The 15,674-nt window shown below is 48.1% G+C and overlaps 1 protein-coding gene across 1 annotated transcript in view; it reads right to left on the bottom strand.

Moving 5' to 3' along the window:
* Positions 1-15,674, bottom strand: part of CNTNAP1 (contactin associated protein 1) — a 166,281-nt gene that overhangs the window by 34,881 nt on the left and 115,726 nt on the right. The window contains exons 19-20 of the mRNA XM_029573972.1: positions 10,680-10,907; positions 2,816-2,943 (exon numbers count right to left, since the gene is read on the bottom strand). Coding sequence (XP_029429832.1) covers positions 2,816-2,943; positions 10,680-10,907 — 356 coding nt within the window. The remainder of the gene's footprint in view (positions 1-2,815; positions 2,944-10,679; positions 10,908-15,674) is intronic.

Here is a 15,674-nt window from a genome sequence, read left to right as displayed (position 1 = left end):
TTAAGTTTCCATATGATTACCCTCAATATAAAGGCTCCACAACAGTTGCATTGGATAGACCTCATTTTGGTAATTTGTCTGATGGATAGCAATTAGGGAAATACTAATTTACCTTGTTGCCATTTATGAATTTAGGCAGGTTATATTAGAAACACAAACCTAGGGGTGGGAAACAGTTAAACCTTGGTCAAAGTTGTTAACTGGACACTATCTGCTATTGATTTTGAACAGACACTCCCACAGGTTTGGCTAACTAATTTAAGCTTTCTCCTTATCTCTCCTCAAGAGTTTGTGCTTCTGGCTGTCTCTTTCAAGTTCAAATCAGACTGGGGACTTGAATACCCCCTGAGTCTGCTGCCAAAAAGCAGTTTAGCTAGAAAGCAGTCCCACCCCCACAAACACTGGCTGAGGAGGAAGGGTCTGCTCTGAACTAATGGCTGGCCCTGGAAAGCAGACTAGAAGCACTCACAAGTTTCTATTTCAGTTGTGCTTCTTTTTAACAGACAGTGCACTAGTTTTGGCAAATATAATGGCCTAGTTCTAAGCACAGATAATAACCAAACCAATTTGTACTTAACTTAAGCAGAAAAGGCTCTGGTTCATGAAGATCCCAGCAGTTAAAGGAATGTGGGATGGGAAGGAAAGGACCTACACGGCGGACATAGACCAGCCAGAAGGGGGTCCCCTTTCTTCGCTGGTGGATTAGGCTCAGGCGGGTCCTGAGGGGCCTCAATGTCCAATTCCTGTAGGATATGTGGAATGAGGGGGTCCAGCTCATCCCTCTGGAAGATCCGCAGGACTCTGGGATCATCCCCTTCCAATTGAGCTGTAGTTGAAGGTTCATCCGGATCCGGGTCCTGCTGAGGAACAGACCCCCCCCCCCCCCGCCCGCAGAGGGGTGTACCAAACGGACCCTCAAAGCACTTGAGGTGGTCAGAGGTACCCCTGGTCCCGGGACCGCTGATCCTTAGGCACTCCCCACTGTCTGGGCATTTCCCAAGACCTCAGTGGAATCAGCCATTCTGGGTACCTTAGGAGGAGGAGGTCCCACCAAAATTTCCTGGTGCTGGCCCATTCTGGCCAGGAAGCATTGTGAAGCAGGAGAACAAAATCTGTGGAAAACGGAGGTGGACCCGATGGAAGAAGAGTGGGAAGATCCCCTGATGGAGGAAAAGGCTCCAGAGGTGTCAAAACCAGCGGCTGAGATGAAAAAGGAGCGTCCTGCTCTTCTCCATTTAGCACCGGAGCAGCAGAGTCTGGAGACAAAATGGCCACCGTTCCCGCGGTCAGCGGGATCGGGGCCAGCCCCTGAGCGTCGAGGCGCGCCAGAAGACAAGAACCAGAGCGGCCCGGCGGTTGAGAGGGTCCCTCCCCACCAGGGAGGCAAGCTGTGCAAATCCCCTCGTGGGAGAGCCTCAACCCGGGCTCTCCACAAGCAGAGCACCTGGACGAATGAGGCATGGGGAACCCCGATGGAGTCGCGAGGGCCTCTCTGTGCCGGCTGCCCCGAGGAAAATGGAGTCTCAGAGGCAGCGGGTCGGATAGCAGCCACAGGAGGAGAGGTCAGCACTACCGACTTGCACCCCGGAGAGAGGAAGAGAGAAAATAACCTGTCAAAAGGAAATAAAAACAAACTTACCCCGAAAACAGAGATGGGAGGGGTGGGGAGAGCTGCAACTAGTACTGCCTGCAAGCTATAGAATGCTCCCACTAAAACAGGAGCGGAGGCTACAGGAAAGCTCTCCAAATAATTCCCTCAGAAAATTCAAAATTCAAAGATTTTTTTTTTTTTTTAATTAGACTTGATCCATCCAAAAGAAAGGAAAGCTGAGGAAAATAGAGAAAATTCCTAAAATAGCTTTCTAGTCATCTCAGTGGGAACGAAAGCCACCACTGTCATCTGCTGGAGTCCAGAGAATACTGAGGATTAGTAGAGGGTGCACTCCCTTATAAGGAAGCATCCTTCAAAGTTCTCTCTGACGCCATCTGCTGGAAGGGGGAGATAACCCACTGTCTGCACTGATCCTGGTAAGTACAGGGAAACCCAGTTGTCTGGACTTATCTGGGTATGTTCAGGAAGCAGCATTATGTATGGGGCTCGAAACCCCTCCCTGACCCTGGGAACGCCTCATCTCACTACAGGTAAATTTATACAAGTAGTGCCCACTGTGCACCTAAGATTACCCACACACACAGGAAAGGCAACTTTACAAAGCCCCTTTTCTGTGGGCAAAGCACTGTTTTCCTGCAGAAATGGCTTTCAAAAATTAACTCTCCTTATTAGAAGAAAACAGTTTTCTTACCAGTCTATCAAACATGAAAAAACAATGGCCCATCGAATATATATTGAATAGAATGTACATGCAGAGGCATTTACATCTTCTCCCTATTACAATGTAAATGAATTGCTCTCTTTCCATATTAAATTTATCCCTTGAAACAAGTTTAAATTGAACACAAATGTTTTGGTTTTTGTTTTGTTTTTTTAAAGATCAAGCAAATAAAGTGCATAAAAAAAAAAAAAGATAAGACAGCCCTGCAAATCAGTTTGTATAAATTTAAAACTGTGCATCTTTTGCCCAAAACCTTAATGGCCTGCGACTTCTGGAAGGGAAACCAATTATGCAGGCAACCAGCACTGTAGGACATTTGTTCGAAACTTAACAGATAGGTCAGTTCAGGATCAGTTTAACATGAACTCTGCTGTCCAGCGACTTCTCACAATCCCATGCCAGGTAAGAAAAGGATTCAGAAAAATACTTCCAAGGCATTGAACTATGTACAGCATGACACAGAGTCTCCAGCTCACTCCCACCTGCATGTAAAGGGTTCTGTTCACTCGAGTAACGTTCACACTGTGAGGCCTCCCGTCAGTCAGATTTTTGTCGCCCAGTGGGAAGACGTAGGGACTGGTGCCAAGCTGATACCGTAGCTGCAAGCTGCCTAAGTTTTGTTTTTTGTTTTTTTTTGGAGAAAAGGACATTAAGCGAGGTCAGAGCAGACACACAAACAACATCCCAGCCATCCCTTGCAGAATGCGACTTTTCTGGCCCATTCTCTACATACAATGGAATATATGAGACATTCAGACCCTGTGAATGATGTGTGTTGCTGTAGTGAATCTAGAAATACTTCTCTGGCCTGCTCTCTTCTCTCATTTACATGAATTGTGATTCAACTGCAAACCAGATCTAGATGAACAAGGATATTTTATAACAAATTGTTTTTGTTTTTATTACTTATTAAAATGTTTTTAAAAAGTGATCGGTCATTGACGCCAGATTGGCTAGCCCATTGATGCAAAGCCAGAAATAGATAAACTGGAGGCATCAGATTAGCAGAATCAACTTGGATTGCTGGCAGCTAGGTTCTGTGCTTTAAATTTGTCTAACTGGATACCATTGTATCCATTTTAGAGGATAGTTGGTTTAAGGGTGGAATTTTTCTGTTGGCTCCATCAGAGGGTATGGTTATTGGTGGATTGGCCTACATCCTAGGTGCTGAGAGCAAATTAAGGGTCTGACTTACATGCTTGCCCAGTCTTATATAGACACTTAAGAGGCCTCACACCTTGAAAATTGAGTCAGTTGCCCCCCCCCCCCCTTGATTAATCACACCTACCTACTTAATTCTTCCCAAATATAGCCTCGCTTCTTTAACTCAAAGCCACTTCTTTGTTCGTATGGCTTGAACAGACTAAGATCCAAGGAGTAGTGACTGCCCATTATATGTGTCTATTTAACGCTGCATATGCCTGGTAGTGCTATACAAATAATGGCAATAACAATTGCAAAACTGATTAAGTTTCACCTGATGATCTGTTTTGCACAACATGAAAATTGGTTCTTACCTGCTAATTTTCGTTCCTGTAATACCACAGATCAGTCCAGAAAAGTGGGTTGTGTATCCCTACCAGCAGGTGGAGTCAGAGAACAATTAGAACTTTGGGCACTGCTACATAACGAGAGTGTCACCTACAGTCACTCAGTATTGACCTGTATCTAAGCCCATGCTAACAGAACTAAATAACGAAGGGTAGCACCCAACCAAAATTTCCGGACTACCACTTCGCCGCTGGCAAAAACCAGACCAAACAACTGCTAAAAACTGCTCCATGAATCATGTCTGCAAAAAAGGAGCTTCAACAATAAACTTAAGCAGGTTCTGCCCAAGACAGTCTTTCGGTATCTGAAGAAAGGGGTTGGCCTCTGAACTGATCTGTGGTATTACAGGAGCGAAAATTAACAGGTAAGAACCAATTTTCATTTCCTGAATATACCCAGATCAGTCCAGAAAAGTGGGATGTACCCAAGCCGCCCTACACTGGGCGGGAACCCGAAAGACCCGCACAAAGCACACTCTCCCCGAAGGACGGTTCATCAGAAGCCTTAACGTCCAATCGGTAATATTTCGTAAAAAAGTGTGAATAGACGACCACACCGCCGCCCTACAGATCTCCTGAGGCGACAGTAACTGACACTCTGCCCAGGAAGTAGCCTGAGCTCTAGTGGAATGAGCACAGACCCAAAAGCACCTGAGACCCTCGTGCTATGTATGCTGCGCAAATGGCTTCCTTAATCCACTGAGATATGGTCGCCTTTGACGCTTTGTCTCCCTTCTTTGGGCCACCAAAGAGAACAAACAAATGACTGGACATCTGAAGTCATTGGTAACCTCCAGATAACGCAATAAGGCGCACCACACATCCAAAATATTAAGGTCTCTGATCTGAGAAGACTCCCAGGACCAGTTAGGGAACCCCGGAAGCTCCATAGTTTGATTGACATGAAAGGCTGAAATCACCTTAGGGACAAAGGATGAAGCCGTATGTAACGATACCCGATCGTCGTAAATCCGAAGAAAAGGATCCCGACAAGACAACGCCTGCATCTCTGAGATCCGACGGGCCAAGCAAATGGCCATCAAACACACCATTTTCAAAGTCAGATCTTTCAGAGAAACTCCACGAAGAGGCTCGAAAGGAGCGCCACATAGAACTCGCAGGACTAAATTCAAACTCCAATCCGGTCACACCGGATGGGAGGGCGCAAATGTTTGACCCCCTTAAGAAGCCGAGCAATATCCAGATGCGCTGCCAGCGAATAGCTGTCAAAATTTCCCCGCAAGGCACCTAGAGCTGCAACTTGTACATGAAGGGAATTGAACGCCAAGCCCTTAGCAAGGCCCTGTTGCAGAAAGTCAAGCACCTGAGGAACATGCACCGCTAAAGGGTCGCAGGAACGCTGATGACACCACGTCTCAAAAAGCTTGAAAACTCTCACATAGGCCATTGAGGTGGCTAGATGTCTCGCCTGTAGGAGGGTTGAAATGACTTGTTCCGAATAACCTCTCAAGCGTAAACGTCGCCTCTCAAATGCCAAGCCGCGAGAGAGAAGTGATTCTCCCGATCCAAAAATATGGGACCCTGACAGAGCAGATGCATTAGATGAGCCAGCTAAAGTGGACCCTCTAGAGCCAAGTGTACCAGATCGGCGAACCACGGATGATGTGGCCACTCTGGCGCCACCAGAATCACCCTTCCCAGGTGCCGCGCTATGCAACGGAGAAGCCGACCTATGAGGGGCCAGGGTGGGAAGGCATACAGAAGAATCCCTGTGGGCCAAGGACACACGAGAGCATCTATGCCCACCGAGCCCTGTTCTCGGCAACGGCTGAAAAAACGAACTGTTTTTGCGTTTGCCTGCGTTGCCATCAAATCCAGCTGAGAAGTTCCCCATCTGGCGCAAATGAGATTCCACGCCTCGAGAGATAGTTCCCATTACCCTGCGTCTAGTTGCTGACAGCTGAGATAATCGGCTTGCACATTCTCTACTACCACGACATGGGATGCGGCAATGCCCTCAATATGGCGCTTCGCCCAGGTGAACAGAAGAAGTGCCTCCAGTGCTACGGCAGGACTTCGAGTCCCACCTTGCCGGATGATGTACGCCACTGTTGTCACATTGACCGAGAAGACTCGCACCATTCTGCCCTGGATCCAGGGAAGAAACGCCCGCAAGGCCAGACGTACAGCCCTGGTCTCGAGCCGGTTTATGGACCAGGATCTTTCCATCGCAGACCAGAGCCCTTGGGTGGACCTGTCTGCACACACCAGCCCCAACCTGAGAGGCTGGCATCAGTGAAGATTTATCAGCCAATTCGGAGTGTCCAAATCCACCCCCCGTTCCAGATTGTCCAGTGACAGCCACCATGACAGACTGGCTCTGGATTCCGGAAGTAGAGGCATTGGTAGATGGAATTGCACAGACACTGGGCTCCAGCGAGACAAAAGCACACGCTGTAAAGGTCTTAAGTGAGCAAACGCCCAAGAAACCAATTCCAAGGTTGAAGCCATGGAGCCCAGGACCTGAAGATGATACCACACTGTAAGATTGTTCCTTCGAAGAAGGGAATGTATTTGTTCTTGCAACTTCCCTTTTCGGTCCGCCGTTAGAAACACTTTGCCCAGCAAGGTATCGAATTGTGCTCCAAGATAAATCAACTTCTGAGTGGGTTCCAAGTGACTCTTCTGCACATTGATTACCCAACCTAGGGATTGCAATGTGAACATCACCACGTGCACCGATCTCTCACAGTCCTCCCGAGACTTCGCGCGAATCAACCAGACGTCTAGGAATGGGTGGACCAAGATTCCATCCTGATGAAGGAAGGCTGCCACCACCACCATCACCTTCATGAACATGTGAGGAGCTATTGTGAGACCAAATGGGAGGGCTCGAAATTGGAAGTGTCATCCCAAGACCTTGAACCGCAGAAACTGCTGGTGTTTCAGCCGTATTGGAATGTGTAAATACACCTCCGTGAGGTCCAGAGAAGCGAGAAACTCCCCTTTTCGAACCGCGGCAATCACAGTCCTCAGGGTTTCCATACGAAAGCCAGGAACCCGAAGGCAACGGTTCACCTTCTGCAGATCGAGGATGGGCCGAAACATGCCCGCCTTCTTGGGGACCACAAAGTACACAGAATACCGACCTCGTCCCTGTTGAGCCTCTGGAACTGGGACAATAGCTTTGAGCTCAAGAAGTCGTTGTAGAGTTACCCTGACAGCCTCTCACTCGACACTTGAGGCCACTCGGGACTCCACAAAAACCTCATGGACTGGGTGCGAGAACTCCAGTGCATACCAGTCTTTGATCACTTCTAAGACCCAACGGTCTGATGTAATTCTTGCTCATTCCGTGTAAAAGTTGGAAATCTGCCTCCAACAGCTTCGACGATGGAATGGGTACTCGTGGCTTCATTGGGGATTTTTATTACTTCCTGCACCAAGATGTCCCGAATCTCTTCCAGGCCGGCAATCCCCTCGAAAGGACTGCTGGTGCCCCGAAGCAGGTTTAGAAGCAGGTGGTGCAGAGTATCTACTCGCTCTGAAGCGGTGAGCGTCCAGAAACCTAGCTCAAGGAGGGAAGACTTTCTTAGAAGATCTTTTATCTTCTGGAAACCGATTGCCCTTGGATTCAGCAAGCAGCTTTACCAGCCGGTCCAGATCCTCTTCAAACAGGAGCCTGCCCTTAAAGGGTAGATTACAAAGCTGGGACTTGGAAGACAAATCCGCCGCCCAATTTCACAGCCAGAGGAGCCTTGCTGACACCAAGGACACCATACCTCTCGCCGAGGCCCTCAACAGATCATAGAAAGCATCTGTAACATAAGTGATGCCTGTTTCTAGGCGGGCGGACTGCAGAGCCCCACTGTCGCCCGTACCGGCCCTGGCAGCCGACTCCTGGACCCAACACAGACAGGCCCTCTGCATGACGCTAGCAAAAACCGCTGCCCGAAGGCTTAATGCGGCAACCTCGAATGATTGCTTCAACTGCATCTCCAGCTCGCGGTCCTGCATATCCTTAAGTGCAGCCACCCCAGCAACTGGGATAGTGGTCTTTTTCGTGACTGCCGAGACCGCGGCGTCCACCTTTGGAATCTTCAGTAACTCCAAAACATCAGACGATAACTGGTACAGTTTCACCATAGCTCTGCCCACCTTCAAGCTGGAATCCGGAGTCTCCCACTCCCGGGTCACTAGTTTGTGAACCTTCTTAGGCAGAGGAAAAGATGTTGTGGGACCCGTAATGCCTTCAAGGACTGGATTGACGCCCTCGTTGTCAGACTCTTCTTGAGAAACCTTAATTCCCAGAACTTCAAGGACCTGGGGAATAAGGGGTCTTAACTCATCCCACTTTAACAAATGCACCACGCTGGGGTCAACCCCCTCCGCAGAAGGGTCATCGGGCTCATCTGGATCATCAGTATCCACATCAGCCGGATCCGGCCGCGGATCCAGGTCTGCCGCCCCTACTACCCCAGCAGTCGGCGTCACCCCAGACCCTGGGATCGGATCTCGCGTACCCTGGGGAGAATCCCATGTGGGGTGAGCCTGATCAGGGAGGCGCTGACGAGGGTCTGAACTCCGACCTCTTTTCTCAGGCAGGGTCCAAACCTGCTCCCAGGAGACTGGGCAGCTTTACCACCGAGCCTTTCCTTGCCAGGAAAGCCTGGTGCATAACGAGGACAAATTCTGGGGAAAACCACTCCGGGTCCCCCTCCCCCACTGGAGAGTCAGGCTGGGGTGATATCATCGGTTCCCCCGGTGAGGTCTTCCCTCACTGGGGCTAGAACAGGCGGAGAATCCTCATCCCACGAAGCCGAGACAGACACTCCCTCCCCAAGGGAGGAGGCAAGAAGCCCTGAAGAGCCCTCTAACCCCGGGGAACACGCTGCGCATAAGGAGGCCGCCTCTAACACCTGGCCACGTGACCCACATGCGCGGCAGGCCTGCGATTCTGTTTTCGGTCCCATCCGCAGCAGCGTGCCGATAATCTGAAGTGAAATAGAAAAGGACGCAAATAAAAAAAGAAACGCTCGGTGCCGCGACGCGGAGAAAATTTCAATCAGGCTAGGCTGGAAAAACAAACTTTTCGTGCTGCGGGCTGAGGAGAAAAAAAAAAACACATGCAACCGTGCTGCGGGAAAGGAGCCTGTATATAGTAAAATCGCAAGGCCCCCAAGCAGGGAAGCGGCGAGTAAATGAGGCACACGGAAAAAAAATAAACTCACCCTTGCCCTCAGAAAATGACTCGGAGCCCCGGGAGCTGAGGGGAACACTGCTGACAGCTTCCCCGACCGGCCTTAAAAGACCCGGTCCCTCCTGCACCTCTCCTTACCTCAGCACTGAAGACTGTCAGTCAGCCGCCGTGAAAACAGCTCTTTTTTTTTTTTTTAAATTAAACTTTACCAAGACAAAGAGAGAGGCTGTTGCAGGAGACAAGGGAGCAGCTGTAGCAGAGATGGTGGTGAGTAGCCAGGAGCCCCTGGTCGTCAGACACCAAACTGTGGCGGGCAAAATCCTGACAAGAATATCCAATTCCCCGGACGCCCGGCTTCTACTGAGGGATGGCCCACGAAGGCGCCTAACACCTCAAGAAGCGACTGTAAACCAAAAAATTAAATTCAAACTAACTAAATAAAAAATATAACTGAAGACTGCAGGTGTGCATCTGTACCACCCGCTGGAGTCAGAGAAGTACTGAGGGACTGCAGGTGGCACTGTCGTTATGTAGCAGTGCCCAAAGTTCTAATTGTTCTCTGACTCCACCTGCTGGTAGGGATACACAACCCACTTTTCTGGACTGATCTGGGTATGTTCAGGAACATCAGGTTATTCACACTTTCCTCTCATACCAAATGCCAGATGCTACAATTGACAATTTCACAGGCAGGGGATGTGATTAATGAAGTTATTCCTCCCTTAGACATTCCTTAAGGCTATGAGAATCTTACTTGCCTACAGTAAGAGTGTGGTACCTCAGGAAACAGAAACAGGACAGAGGGCAACAGAAGTTTCAGTCACAGCAAATTTGGATAGTGTCTGGGCCAGAGAAGCTTGACACTAACATCTAAGATCACTGGGCATGCAATAAGTGTTTGAACACATTCTATCAGCCAAACAAACTAATCAAGGACATGCACCATCCCTGCAAGCTATAGCATGATACTACTACACTGTCCCAGATGTTAGAACACCCCTCACTGGCCAATCAAGGCCATGCAACTATCCTCAGCAAATTACTGGATTTAATATTTCATAACAAAATAAAAGTAAAAAAATATACATACGCAGCAGAAGCTAGCAACATGTTTGGTGACTGAGTGCCCAAAAATACATTTAATATCTATTTTATACAGATGTTGGATGTGACACGGGGGTATCCTCCTTTGATGATTCCTCCAACCTCTGGGGAGGGACACGATGAATTTCTGGGATCCGTCAATCTCCAAGAGCTTTTGCTGCCACAAGGGCTCAATACCCCCATCTCTCAGCCAATACCTGCATGAGTCACCTGTCTCTCTCTCCAATCTGTGTGCCTTATATGCAAGCACCAGCAACAGTATTAAAATCAAGGCATGAACATATTCTAAGGCAGCTTTTCCTCTGGGGTTGGGTGAGGGGAAGGAGGAGCAAGTCCATCTCTTGCATACAGAGCGTCATGGAGGTCGTCAAGCAGGATGTGCTTCTCTCTTCCGTTTTTGTTCCTTCTTCCCCCACATAATGTTGCTGACATCTGATACATATATCAACCCCAGGGAAATTGTGACACTTATGCAGCAACCTTTATTACGTTAGGTAGTCCTGCTCTGTACTTTTCATGCATCCATCTCACCGTCTTCTCTGAGAAGGACTGCCAAGTAATCCTTGAAGAAGGAGCTGACGTAGAGCAAGACAGCAGGGGCCAAGGTAGTACTGAAACTGAACTGGAGCTCCTCACCGGTCAGGTTGTAGCCGGGCACTGGCAGAATCTGAATGTTAGCCAGCTCTTTCACAGCTACCATGGCGGCAGACAGAATGTTAAAGCGCAGCCAGGTACCGGCTTCAAAATAGCCACCCACAGCTGCAAGAAAAATAAGGAAGAGGCAAGTCAAAGTAAAATGATCACGAAATATAAACACAGCCACCTACCAACGACGAAATAAAACTGTATGTGTCAACTTTTCAACAGGCCTTGAGCTCCTGAGTGTACTTTGAAGATTCCAACACCAGTGACCCCTGTGTAGTGCTACAAACTATTTTCCAACTAAAGAGTGTGAGCTTGAACCTGCAACCTTCTGGTTTCCAAACCAGGGAGTCTACTTTTAAGCAGAAGGAGATCCCCATCAGCTTTAGCAGGGTGGTTCATGTAATCTGCTTTGAAGTATCTGAAAAGCAGAATATACATTTAAAAAAATGTCTATCCTGTTATGTAGAGGGAATAGCTTTCCTGAGAGCCCCTAGTCTGATCTTTTGTTCAGGGTCAAGATCTCACTGCCACCACCATATACAGGAAGGTTCTATACTCACTGTACACCTTACACTAAGGACCTCTGAATTTTAACTGCAACCTTCTGGATGCAAACCTCTGAGGTAAAAGAGCAGCAACTCCCCTTGTTGAGTTTGCAGAAGATCCCCCCATCCACTTTAGCCTGGTGGCTCATATCCCTCTCCCTCCTCACCTCTCTACCCTGACCCATATAGAAATGCACAAAGGAATATGATCTGCTCCTCACCCATGACACCTCTATGACTTTTGTTAATCATGTACTCTAATCCTGAATTTTCACACATGAAAAATGCATCTTCTCCTGTTTCTTGTGAGGTATGAAGCAGCAAATGTGGGGACAATAAATTCTGTGTGTAGGAAGAACCTTTTACTACTGAATTTGGTTGGAGGGGGAGGAAAAGAGGGAAGGGGAGCATTGCTGTACAATGACACAATAAAGACAACATGGAAATTTGGGACCATCATTTCTCTGGGAAAATGACTGACCCATTAGAGTCAGCAGGACAAAAGGAACCCATATATATTTGCACCAGCTATTTTTGTGCAGTGACTTATGGCAGGGAAAAAAAAAACCACAACACAATTTTATTACATATTTTCCCCAACCTAAACTTGGCCCTTGGAAACAACTTTTTTTATGCATCAAAAAGTACACACAGGGCGCCTAACTTTCAAACTTATCCACAGTAGAGCATTTACATGCGTAGGTGAGCGTGCAGAGATTTACGTTAGCACTTTACATACCGTGGGGCGGGAGCTGCACAATTTATAAAATATTGCATAGTTCTCTGAATACATGCACAAATATTTCCAATGCAAGAAACGTAGAGAAAGCATGCACTATTTTATAAACATACACACATATATTCTAGGTGCATACAAAAAAAAACACCACATACGCATAACCACCCCAATTTATACAAGGAAGCAGGTAATATGTAACTTGCTTTGAATGGGGGAGAGTGTGGGTAAAGCAAGAGTTGCTTACCTGTAACAGGTGTTCTCACAGGACAGCAGGATGTTAGTCCTCACAGATGGGTGACATCACAGGATGGAGCCCAATCATGGAACACTTTTGTCAATGTTTCTAGAACTTTGACTGGCACCTACTGGGCATGCCCAGGATGGCACTAACCCTGCAACCAGCAGGGGTCCCCCTTCAGTCTGGTTTAAAAGCTATAGTAAGTGCCAAAAAATAAAATAACAAAACGTAATGAACCCAACACCGCAGGGTGGCGGGCGGGTTTCGTGAGGACTAACATCCTGCTGTCCTGTGAGAACACCTGTTACAGGTAAGCAATTCTTGCTTTCTCACAGGCAAGTAGGATGGTAGTCCTCACATATGGGTGAATACCGAGCTGAGGATACCCGAGAAATGCACCAAATGTACCCAAAGACGTGCAACAGGCACAACAACTGGGGTGGAATTTGATAGAGGGCATCCTGAACCCCAACGGGCAGGCGGAAGGGTGTTTGTACATCAAGTTGCAAAAAGGTTGCACAAGACAGACTGGCCGAAGATGGAATCTTGTCTTCCAGCCTTGTCTAAACAATTAATGGGCTGTAAAGGTATGGAGAGAACTCCAGGTAGCAGCCCTACAAATATCAGGAAGCGGCACAGAGCATAGGTGCACTACTGAAGTTGCCATGGCCCTGACAGTGTGCTTTCACACGGTCTTGAAGTGGAATGCCTGCTTGCTGAAAGGAAAAGGATATGCAGTCCGCCAACCAGGAGGAGAGAGAGTCTGCTTACCCACAGGTTGACCCAATCTGGTGGAATGGAAAGAAACAAACAGTTGAGTGCTTTGCCTGTGGGCAGTTGTATGGTCTAGGTAAAAAGCTAGAGCCCGTTTACAGTCAAGGATATGCAGTGCCTGTTCTCCTGGATTGGAATGGGGCCTGGGAAAGAAGGTGGGTAGTATAATGGATTGATTAATGTGAAACTCCAATACTACCTTAGGCAAGAACTTAGGGTGAGTGCGGAGTACTGCCCGGTCCTGCAGAAGTTTAGTGTAAGGCGGATAGGTAACTAGGGCCTGTAACTCACTAACTCTGTGAGCGGATGTGATTGCCAAAAGAAAAATCACTTTCCATGTGAGATAGCGAAGATCACAGGATTGGAGAGGCTCGAATGGTGATTTCATGAGCCGATCCAAAACCAGATTGAGGTCCCAAGAAGGGGCCGGAGGGCGCAGTGGAGGCTCGAGGTGGAGCAAGCCCTTCAAAAAATGTGTTACAATGGGTTGTACTGAAATAGGAACATCCCCAACACCTTTATGGAAGGCCACTACCGCACGGACATGCATTCTGATGGAAGAAGTTTTAAGACCTAATTCTGACAAGTGCCAGAGATAGTCTAGAAACTTCGTGGTGGAACAGGTAAAAGGATCAAGGGACTGAGAGGAACACCATGATTTAAACCTGTTCCATTTGTAAAGATAAGATTTTCTCATGGAAGGCTTCCAGGAAGCAATCAGGACACGGGAAACTGGCTCCGAAAGATTGAGAGGCTGAAGAATTAACCTTTCAACATCCAGGCAGTCAGGCACAAGGCCTGAAGATTGGGGTGGTGTAGGCACCCTTCGTTCTGAGTGATCAGAAGCGGGTCCTTCCCCAGGGGAATGTGCCTATGAATGGAAAGGTCCTGAAGAATCGGAAACCACACTTGGCGTGGCCAGTGAGGTGCTATCAGAATCATGCTTCCCTTGTCCTGACATAGCTTCACGAGAGTCTTCGAGAGAAGTGGAAGTGGAGGGAAAGCATATAGGAGACCGGTTGCCCATGAGAGGGAGAACGCATCTCTTGGTAGTGAGTGTTGGCTGTGAGTGAAAGAGCAAAAGTTCTCTACTTTGTGGTTTTGAGGTGACGCAAAGAGGTCTATGTGGGGATAACCCCAACGTTGGAATATTGAGTCTGCTACTGTGGGGTTGAGGGACCACTCGTACGGCTGAAAGGTGCGACTCAGCTTGTCTGCCAACACATTGTCCACTCCCGGCAAGTAGGTGGCCTTGAGGTACATCGAGTGGGAGAGGGCCTCCGTCCATATCTGTGCAGCTTCCTGACACAGGAGGTGGGAGCCTGTTCCTCCTTGTTTGTTGATGTACCACATGGCCACCTGGTTGTCTGTCTCAATCAGGATGACCTGATTGGAAAGGCGATCCTGAAACACTGAGAGCATATCTGATTGCTCGTAGCTCCAGGAAATTGATTTGGTGTTTGGCTTCCTCTGGAGACCAGGACCCTTGAATTTGTAGATTGGCAACATATGCTCCCCAGCCTAGGTTGGAGGCATCTGTTGTAAGGGTTATTTGAGGATCTGGAGCTTGGAAAGGAAGGCCTTGGAGGAGATTGGCCTGATATTTCCACCAAGACAGAGATAGGCGAAGTGGGTTAGTGATGTGGACAACAGCTGACAGTGGTTGAGATGACTGAATCCACTGTGACCTGAGAGTCCACTGCATGAATCTCATGGCGAGACGAGCCATGAGAGTGACATGTACTGAGGACACCATGTGTCCTAGCAGGACTAGAAAGTGATGTGCAGTTGAGCGTTGTCTGGACTGCAGCTGATGGGCGAGAGAAGAGATGGTGAGAGCTTGTTCGAGGAAGGAATGCTTTTGCTTTGAAGGTGTCCAAGTCTGCGCCTATGAATGACAAGGTTTGTGATGGGAACAAGCTGGACTCTGGATAATTGATGAGAAACCCTAGGGAGATCAGGGTATGCAAAGTGAAACGTAGGGACGTCAGAGCAGCTTGCCTGGTGGGAGCCTTGATCAACCAATCGTCGAGATAGGGGTAGACGTGGACACCTTGAGTTCTGAGGAATGCTACTACTACTACTACGAGGCACTTGGTGAAGACTCGTGGTGTAGATGCTAGGCCAAATGGTAGCACTCTGTATTGGTAGTGCTTTGGGCCTACAAGGAATTGCAGAAATTTGCGATGAGGAGTTATTGAGATGTGTGTGTAAGTGTCCTGGAGGTCTAGAGAGCAAAGCCAGTCTCCCCTTTTTACAAGGGGGAAGGAGGGAACCCAAGGTTACCATCTTGAACTTTTCTCTTTGTAGGTACTTGTTTAAGGCACGAAGATCTAGTATCAGGCGAATGCCACCTAACATTTTTGGGATTAGAAAGTACCAAGAATAGAATCAGAGGCCATGTTGGGATTAAGGCACTGGTTCTATTGCTCTGGACTGGAGGAGGAGGGAGACCTCCTGTTCCAGGAGTGGTGAGTGGTCGGATGTTCCCCACGTCAGCTGAGATGGGGAGTCCGGTGAAATGGCAAGAAAGTTGAATTGATAACCTTGAGTGATTATGGCTAGAACCCACTGGTCTGTGGTGA

The sequence above is a fragment of the Rhinatrema bivittatum genome, chromosome 12 (assembly GCF_901001135.1).
Source record: "Rhinatrema bivittatum chromosome 12, aRhiBiv1.1, whole genome shotgun sequence".
Classification (NCBI taxonomy): domain Eukaryota; kingdom Metazoa; phylum Chordata; class Amphibia; order Gymnophiona; family Rhinatrematidae; genus Rhinatrema; species Rhinatrema bivittatum.
This window is presented reverse-complemented; position numbering and strand designations above follow the sequence as displayed.